The sequence below is a fragment of the Seriola lalandi genome, unplaced genomic scaffold (genome assembly GCF_002814215.2).
Source record: "Seriola lalandi dorsalis isolate HSWRI2012SDOR001 ecotype SW California unplaced genomic scaffold, Sedor1 jcf7180002054553, whole genome shotgun sequence".
In the NCBI taxonomy this organism is placed as follows: Eukaryota; Metazoa; Chordata; class Actinopteri; order Carangiformes; family Carangidae; genus Seriola; species Seriola lalandi.
The window spans coordinates 159,720-168,939 of NW_019525106.1; the positions used below are offsets into that span (position 1 = coordinate 159,720).

The 9,220-nt window shown below is 45.2% G+C and overlaps 1 protein-coding gene across 3 annotated transcripts in view; it reads right to left on the minus strand.

Annotated features, from left to right (window-relative positions):
- Window positions 1-9,220, minus strand: part of hipk2 (homeodomain interacting protein kinase 2) — a 72,295-nt gene that overhangs the window by 11,438 nt on the left and 51,637 nt on the right. For 2 of the 3 annotated variants that reach the window (XM_023415481.2, XM_087176400.1), the window contains exons 5-9: window positions 8,499-8,585; window positions 4,774-4,958; window positions 4,481-4,643; window positions 2,134-2,362; window positions 1,290-1,411 (exon numbers count right to left, since the gene is read on the minus strand). In XM_023415481.2, coding sequence (XP_023271249.1) covers window positions 1,290-1,411; window positions 2,134-2,362; window positions 4,481-4,643; window positions 4,774-4,958; window positions 8,499-8,585 — 786 coding nt within the window. The remainder of the gene's footprint in view (window positions 1-1,289; window positions 1,412-2,133; window positions 2,363-4,480; window positions 4,644-4,773; window positions 4,959-8,498; window positions 8,586-9,220) is intronic. The other variant, XM_087176401.1, reaches the window with a different exon arrangement.

Consider the following 9,220-nt stretch of genomic DNA (forward strand, 5'->3'; position numbering starts at 1 on the left):
TGGGGGGTGGAGTTGGTGGGGTGAGGGGGTTACAGTGAGCAATGGGTGGGTGAAGGCACAGGTGGGAAGAATGCAACCAAGAGGCAAACAACGCCTCAGACAAGCTTGTGAGACCTCCCACAGTAACCGAATAAACACGGAGAAACACACATGCACACACACGCACACACACACACACACACACACAAACACAAATACGCACACCGCACACCCAGTTATTAGGTGTGCTGCTCGCTGGCCTGGCCTATATAAACCATCTGCTTACGTTAACTATTGCCTGTCTTTGTTTAACATGTGTGCAGACAGAGGTTACAGTGAACACCTGCAGAGCGTGGCAGCAATGTGGGAACTACACTTGATATATCAATTAATTGCAATTTGTGTTTTTCTTCATAGATGTTTTATTCTTATTTTTTAATCCTTTGATTGAGCCATCATATCCATGAATGTGGGGGTGTGAGTTCTCTGGTCATGCACAGCCTCATCCAAGCTTCCCCTGACCTTCCAGGCTCCTCTGAGGCCTGTAATTTGGAGCGCCTGACTTGGAACCAGCCCTAGAGCTAATCACCATTTGGTATCTGACAGATTAACCCGCCATAGAAATACAGGCACGCTCACACATACACACACAGAGCTTGCTGCCTGCCTGCCTACTGCATGATTAACTGGAGATAAGGGAGCGCTTCAAACTCCCTGGATTCTCAGGGATATTTAAAGCCTTCATGGAAATTTCCATAGGGAAGGAGGTGGTGTGGCAATGGAAGTGGTCTACAGTGTGTGTGTGCAGAGAGAGTGATGCACAGTCACTCTCTGTTACTTCCAACAACTGTATATTAGCAGCTAAAGCTCCGGCTCCGCTGCGCAGGCTCCAGTAAAGGCCTGCTCTGTGTGAAAGGCTCCTGCCTTTGTGTGCATCAGACCGTGGCGGCCTCAGCCTCCAGGAGAGCGGGGCAGTGGAGAGAGCGAGGGGGAGAGAGTGCAAGGAGACAGAGAGAGAGAGAGAAAGAGAGAGAGAGAGAGAGAGAGAGAGAGAGAGAGAGAGAGAGGCAGGGAGCAATGCACAGAAGAGCGCTCAGGAAAAAACAGCTGCCAGCAGGAACAGGGTCACGAACATTGAGTGATTTCCAGCCTCCATCGATAGATACTATTCTTAGTGAAGGCTTATGAAAAGAAGGATGCAGAGAGCTTTGTTTGAATGTGAGCAGTTCCAAGTCTCACAGGCACCGTTACTGTTAAGGCCCACAAAAGTCTATTAGTTTTCTCTCTGTGATACTCGAAAATCTTCCCACCTGTGTAAGCAGGCCAGGTTGGATCTGCAGAGGCTGGGCACCAGGGGCCTGCGTCACTATGGGAACAGCATTCTCCATCCGCACAGAGTAACTGGTGTGCTTGGAGGGGGACGCCTGCAGCCCTGTGCACAAATAAAACACACACACACACAATGTCAACAAGTAAGTGCAGCAATATTTTCTACATCTGTCACTTATAAACAACATCATGCTATCTGCAAAATTAAGAGCCAGGGAACAGACAATGGGTTATATGTGCAAACTGATTTATCTGCATTCAACAGATGTCAAAAGCCTTCTGCTATGTTAAAAAATAGAAACTCTACTGAGAAAAACAAAAAACAGTAGCTATTTATCAGCCTTTCCACGGAAAGAATAAACAAACAAATAAGACAACGCCTCGGAGCTCTTCTGCCCTCTCAGTGCAAACTCAGAGGAGACAAAAGGGGGCGTGAGTAAGCATTACACAAAGGTATAACATTTCCTTTCAAATGATAAATTGCTTCATCAAGTTATCATTGAATCATCGTTTGTATGATACAATTGACACTGCCTGTTGGGTTGCTAGGCTAAAGCTGGGACACTAGAAAGCTAACAACAAAAGAAGAGGACTGTGGGCAAAGAGACAGAAGTAAAACTGACTACAGTAACTGTATTTGGTGCCAGATAAATGCTTAAAACAAACACTGGTCTTAAGGTTGAACTACTTTACTGTAACTTTACTGTGTCATGACCTGCTCTATTTCAGGTTTTCATGGCTGAGATCTTATGCTTTGCACAGATCCCCACACATCTCATTCTATCCATTCCCGATAATGCACACTGACTGCTCAGACCTCCTTACCTTGGAAGCCAGGTGGGCAGACGATGAGCGCCTGCTGGAAAGGGTCGGGCCGGGCAGCGCAGAGCTGAGGAGCCCCCGGCTGCAGGGGCATGCTCCTCTGGGCCACGGCTGCCATGGAGGCAGCTGAGGGCTGGTAGAGTGCAGATTGGTAGTTTAGTATGGAGACATCAGGACTTGCAAAGGAAAGGGTGGCATTGTTGGTGGTGGAGGAGGGAGCCAGGTTGGTGGCCTAAAGGAATGATGGGACCAAAATAAAAATCATGAGAGTGGAGGCTCTGATGGCATGGACGGGAAAGTGGAAGTGCTCCAAGGAGGGAAGGCTGAAGAAGCAGGCAGGGCAAAAACAGAAAGGTAAAGATGCAAAACAATCACCAGATCAAGAGAAGATGGATAGCTGGGGCATCCATCATTGATGAGAGCCAATGGAAGATTGAGGAAATTGGACAACTGATTTGAACGCATCTTAAAATATGCGCATTGTTGATTTGATTAATTAGAGGGAGAGAAAGAATGTGAGGAGAGATGCAATCAATGCTGGAATTCTTAGAATAATTAACCATCAATGAGCAAAATGCCATCAGAGAAAAGAGATTTTGATCCTTTTATATCATTTTCAGCATTTACTGACCTCATGTCTTTAGACTAGAGTAATGCACTGCTGGACCGGAAAAATGTATACTGTCTATACTAATAATACACTGTGCATGAATTGATGCTTTATATGTCTTGAGGCGGTATTTTGACACAATTAACCACACAGCAACACAAGCATTTTCCCTTATTATCACATTTCAATGAGCATAAAGTCATAAGGAGAATACATGATAATATCATGGTAATGGTACAGAATAATGAGTCAATATAATGAGCTGCAGCAAAATTTGACATTCCATGTCACAGCTTCACTATCTAGCCTCCAAATCAATACGCCTGACAGGAGTAATATTTCACAGCCAACAGTCATTCTATAATTATGTAAGCTCAGGTCACTCTAGCACATCTTGACCATTAATAAGACATGCGGAATACTAAGACCGCCAGGGAACATCCTGGAGACAAACAAATGCTTTTAAGAGACACCGTTCGCTCAGCTTGTAGCAAGTATTTGCTCCACGAGACACCGTCTAATTTTAGCCCTTTCATTTTGCATACATAGGGATGGAGGGAAATACAGAGACAGCGCTTTCATTTTTCATTTGCTCTCTTTAGCGTGTTCAATGAACACCAGGGGAGGGAACATAATCAATACGGCACTGTGGCATTCATCATAAACAAGCACAGGAGCAGCAAAATACAAGCCAAAGATGCATACCAGCCTTGCAAATGAATCGAGCTGAATAAATCACTAACTTAAGTCTGTCTATATGCCCTGAGAGCCGGGCGTAAAAAAGACAAGCCGAGGGAATGTTAATCCATTTAAATCACAGCAAGATGGGTTTTTTTTTTGTCGCATGGTACACAGTGTGAGCTGGCTCGATATAGTTGGTGATAAAGAACTCTGTTTACTAAAGAATGGGGAGGGGGGGGCAGGAGTTGTAACTAAGCTCAATCTGGAAAACCTTGCAACCCCACGCTCTGTGATTCCGGCAGTAGCCAATAGTCAGCAGTTTCGATTCATAGGCCGTACGAGAACGAAGCGGTAAAGCACCACAGGCTCAACCCGGAGAAATGGGAGGAAAGAAGAGAAGACAGAGGAGGACAGGAGGGAGAGGAGGGGAAATGAGAGGAAGCCTGGTAAAGGGATTCTTAAGGCCTGAAAGCCCCAGAATGCAAGGCAAGCAGGAAGTAAGGGCTTGTCATGTGTGTAATCAGCACTTTGTGACAATCCCACAGGACCTGGGGCACAGGCAGAAATGCAGGCAGACAGATATACATGCACCAAGGCAGTAGGAATGGAAACGTGCAGACGGACAGGGAGAACAGATGGAAAAAAAAATAAAATAAAACAAAGGGACAGATAGCTGCTCACGGGATGCTAAGCTGTTCAACCACTGATATTTGGCTCTATTTTTTTTTATTCTGGCTGTGTTAGCAAATGCATCATTCAAAATTTTTGGGCTCGGTTTTAATTATCCGTTTTGAACCATTCTATATTTTCATAATGCTATTATTTTGAAGGTCACATATTTTACTACTTCTATCTGTACTTTTTACTTTCAGCTGCATCTCTATTAAGATACAACATATAATTGTCTTTATGATAATTTTACTGGAGCCCACCGTGGAAATGCAAAAACCGTAGCTAAAATCATTTCCATACTTGTGTCTGACAGCTAGGACATTGACTATCAGTGGTTTCCTAATAGCTTGCTGATGAATGAGGATGTTTATTTATTTTCAGCTTTACCTGGCTGTGCACAGTGTTCAGCTGGTTGTTGAAGGTCATGGTGAGGTTGGTGGAGGTGCTGGGGGCCACATGGGTGATAAAGGGCGTCTTGCTCTGGTTGACCGTGTCGTACATGTTGACACGACGCTTACAGATCTCCATATTTTGGAAGCACGACTTCACGCTGCACGGACAAGAGAGCGGGAGAGGGAGACAGAGAATGAATGAGATGACAGTGGCAGATGTTACTTCACTGATCAAACTGATAATTGATAACAATAAACAACAACAACAGAGTCTGCTGGGGCTCGTACTGTGTGCTGTGCGGGAAATCGAGGAGATGTGACATAGTGACGAAGGGGTGGTTGAGCGTTTCGATGGGGGTGATCCTCTTGTCCGCGTCGATGGTCAGCATCTTGGTTAACAAGTCGATGAACTCCCTCCTGTCGGCCTTTTCCGCCAGCATGTCGCTCCCCTCCAGATCTGATGTCATGTTCACCTGGATGCATGAAACAAACAAGCAAACACATACACACACACACACACACACACACACACACACACACACACACACACACACACACACACACACACACGCTTCTTAGCATTTCAAATAGCTGATTGAGTATTCAAGGTCTCTAATGTTTCTGCAGACGTCAGAGAAAAATCTCTCCCGTGGTTCATTCCCATAGAGAGACCTATTAATACTCACAAGGCCTCATCAGTTAGGGTGTCAGTTTGTGTGTCACAGAGCCCAGTGATAACCTTGCACTTTAGTGACATTATAAACATTTGCACTGGTATTCATAGCACCACTTGAAATATCTCCTGGCGCCTTCACTGAGATTTTTATCTATTCCTAAGATGTGAAAACAAACAAAAAACATGAACCCAATAAATGCTGCCATTGGCGAGTCGTTAAAGAACCCTTTCACAAAGAACACCATTTTCTGAGTGCCTCTGAAAGAGCTGACATAAGACAACTTAACCTAAATATGTTCTGAGGCAGTTCTGGGAAGCTGCCTTGGAACATCATGTTGCTTCATCTGTATTAAGCACTGCAGCTTAGGTTGTGGATAAATACTGGGGAAAGCAGCAGATTTCTGCTTTGATGCAAATCTACATAAATAGCAGGAATTGATTTGGTAGGAAATCACTCTGGGGTCTGGGCTTTGCTTTTCGGGTTGTCATGTGGGGTGAGGAATGAAGGAAGCAGGACAAGGTCGTGATATAGCCTGTCTGGGCTTAAGAGAACAAGCAGATTGTCAGGCAACGCGACAGGGACAGAGACAGGGACAGTGGCGACAAACAGGCAGCCTTGTTTATTGTGGTTGTGCCATGCAGAGGTAGCAGGCCTGTTTTTCATAAGGACGCAGCCCTTATCTGTAGGCCTGCTCCAGGGGCTATCAGATGTGCTGCCAGTCAACACCGCAAATCTGATTCAATTCTGTCTCTCTATGCAGGTTATTCAGGCTCTGTAACCATTCCTCTCTGCTTGCCATCTCCGCTGGCTGTGATAAAGGAATAATCTGCAGAATGAGGTGAGAAATAATCACATTGTCCTCTGCTAGTCGAAGAGATGACTTTGGGAAATGTACAGTTCGGCGGCACATGCATAGCATGTGGCTGAGTTGTGGCACAATAATCAGGCTGGATGAGGAGAGGCCTGAAGAGGAAAAAAATAAGTTTGCAATCATAAATTTAATTTTAATTTAATTTAATTTTAAAGTATGTGAATTTACAAGATAGAAAAGATATTTTCAGGCTCCATTTGCTTTCAGTAACAGCAATAGGCAACATTTGACATTTCCAAATCTTGAATGAAAATGGTCTTTAAAGAACACAGGGGCTTCCACTAACACGGTAAGCCTTGCGTGTCTTGCATGTCAACGGCTGTTTATGGAGCCACATCTGTGCCGTGAGGAGCACTGACATGCCACTCTGGAGTAAGGGCAGGGATGGCAGATGTCGAGCAGTGGGACAGATTGGGCTACGCCTCAGGAGATGTGGAGTTAGGCATGCAGGATGCAGGCCCATCTTCTACACAGCACTACAACATGTGCAGATTCGCCCATAAACTTTATTTCACAGTGGGAGGAGAGGTCGGAAGAAAGGAAGAGTGTGTTTAAGTGCATCTAATAAAAAGGAAGATAAGGTGAAGAACATGCTGCTCCTCTTGCCGTGGCTTCACTCCTATCAACAGAGATATCGCATGATTGCAGATCAAAGTGAAATCCATTTTTGAGCAGTTCTGGCCTTCCCTCCATTTGCATCGGGCCATTTTCTGTAAGTTGGGTCTCTGATTTACTCAAATTAGATATACTTGTGACTAAAGCCTCCCCACATTTCCCACGACTGAAAGGAGGTTCATTATCTCTTCCTGGCACCCAGCCCCTCTGTCTTGCAGGGCCTTCAGCTATATCATCCATTATACACGCGGAGACAGATGTCCACAAGGCTGACTTGTTTATACGGCCGGGATAGTGAGATGGGGCAAAATAGACATTTTTTCTCCCACATTAAGCCTGTGCAGCTCGACTGTATCTCCTCTGTGTTTCTGTAGTAAGCTGAGTCTGGCTGCAACAGTGAGAGGAAGATGGGACACAGAGCTTGAAGCGTAGGAGACAGAGATGACCCAGGGGATATCATACCACTGCAGGTTGGTTTCATTAAACTCCATGCTGCATGTGTGTGTGTGTGTGTGTGTGGTAACTGCAAATTCAACAAACCCAGGCAGTGATAGTATCTTGCCCCAGCTGACAGCATGTTATTCCAGACAGGCCTGACAGCGGCCCTGGGCGCTACTGGACAACCATAATTGTCTCCATCACTTAAGTAGCTACATGTGTTGGGTATCCAGATAGACAGTTTCCAGAGGCTGCTGCTGCTGCTGCTGCTGCTGGTTGGGCACCAAGATGACCATATTCCAAAAGAAATAATTCACCTGCTTAACTCTTATCTCTTGGCTAGTCTTTATCAGAGGCAGCATCGAGGAGCGTGATGACAAGTGAGTACAGTCAGAGATTCGAAGGGACCTGGGAAAAACACTGTAATTTTCCATCACTGCTTCCGTTATCTGCCAGCAGAACCAGCATTTGGCCAAGTCAGGGGAAACAAAACAACACTCACTATCATCTCACTGTCAGGCACGTCCTATCAAAAATGTCTTGGCTACATGTGAACTTTCCCACCGTGGAGAGATGAATTCAGTCTGAGTCTCAGAGGAAAGGGACAAAAGATGTAGGCGAGGTCAATGACAGTGCCTCTCCGCATGTAAGTCTATAAGTCACTTCCTGGAGTTATGTAAGATCCTCCTAAACAAACAGTTTCCCTCAGGTGACATGCAGGGCTGCAGGGGGGCTAACCAGATGTGTCGTGCAGACACAATATGTTGCGGGTCCCACTGAGCTGGTCTGAAAAACCGGTTGGGATCTCCTGGAATGTGTGCACGTATGAGTGTGTGTGTGTGTGTGTCAGTAAAAGAGAAAGAGAGAAGGGGGGGCAGAACAACATTTTGTACCTTTGCCCTCTACATGCTTACATGCACTGCAGATGTACGGAGCGAAGGCGTAGCCACAACACTCGTCCCAGCTTAAATAAGAAAGCAAACTGTACATATCTAACAAGTTAACCAGCCTTCGCCACATGTTCAGCTCAAATGTCTGTCTGTAACTTATTAGACCGCAGTTAAGCAAAATGAAGAGCAGAGGCAGAGTTGAGGAAGGGTTTTTCAGTGAACAGCTGCTTTCATTTCACTGCTGTAAAATTCTATATAGCAGCAGAGCTCCACCGCATCTGGAGATCAGGGCTTGAAAGGATAAATATTTTAAAGGTCTTCAAATATTTGATAGATAATTCTCGGGATGTGATGGATCAAACTGGCCCAGGACCTGAGTAGCCTCATCAGAGGAAGCTTCAAATGTGAGACAGGTGGGTGCGATTGAAGAAAAAGACAAAAGCAAAAAAAAAAAAAAAAAGAAAGAAAAAAAATCCATCTTTTGTCCAAAGAGCTGTGCTTTGTGATACTGAAACAGCATACCTGCGCCATATCATCCAAGCAGTTGAAGATGTACTTGCGAGCCTCCTTGGACTTGATCCCCGTTTCACCCTCGTGGTCCTCTGGAGTCTGTGGGAGACAAGAAGCAGATGTTCATCCCAAATCCCATCACACTTCCCCTCTGGAAACGCACTATTTACATTTGGCTCATTACAGCCTCTTGTTGTTGATGTGCAGCAGGACTCGGCTTGCCCTCTGAGCAACCCTGGGGTAGCACACAGACACTCATCTAACAGCCAGGGAAGATTGGAGGGGGAATTGCATGTGGAGACACACACTATATCACACCAACGCCGAGACGATGTACAGAGCATACACTGCGCTAGTTCACATGGACACACATTTACATAAACTACATGAAAATGCAAAAACAAGAACAAACACATGTGATAATTATCTTTCAAAGGTTGAAAATGTACCCGCAACGAATCTGTGTTGACTGTAAAAACCTCCTGACTGAACACATGATATTTTTAATTACAGTCAGCAAAGCAACGCAGCTGCTGTTACATGGAAACACATGGCAAGGTCAGTTTGAAGCTGAGCAATCGCTCTTTAGAGTGGAAAAGAAGTGGTCAGGATGCCTTGATGTTTGACTTTCCACATACCAAAGACACTAGAAGACCATGATGACTTACAGCAGTGGTGTCAAGTGCGAGCTAATACTCCATCTCTGTCTTTCTTACAATGCTGCTATCAACCCC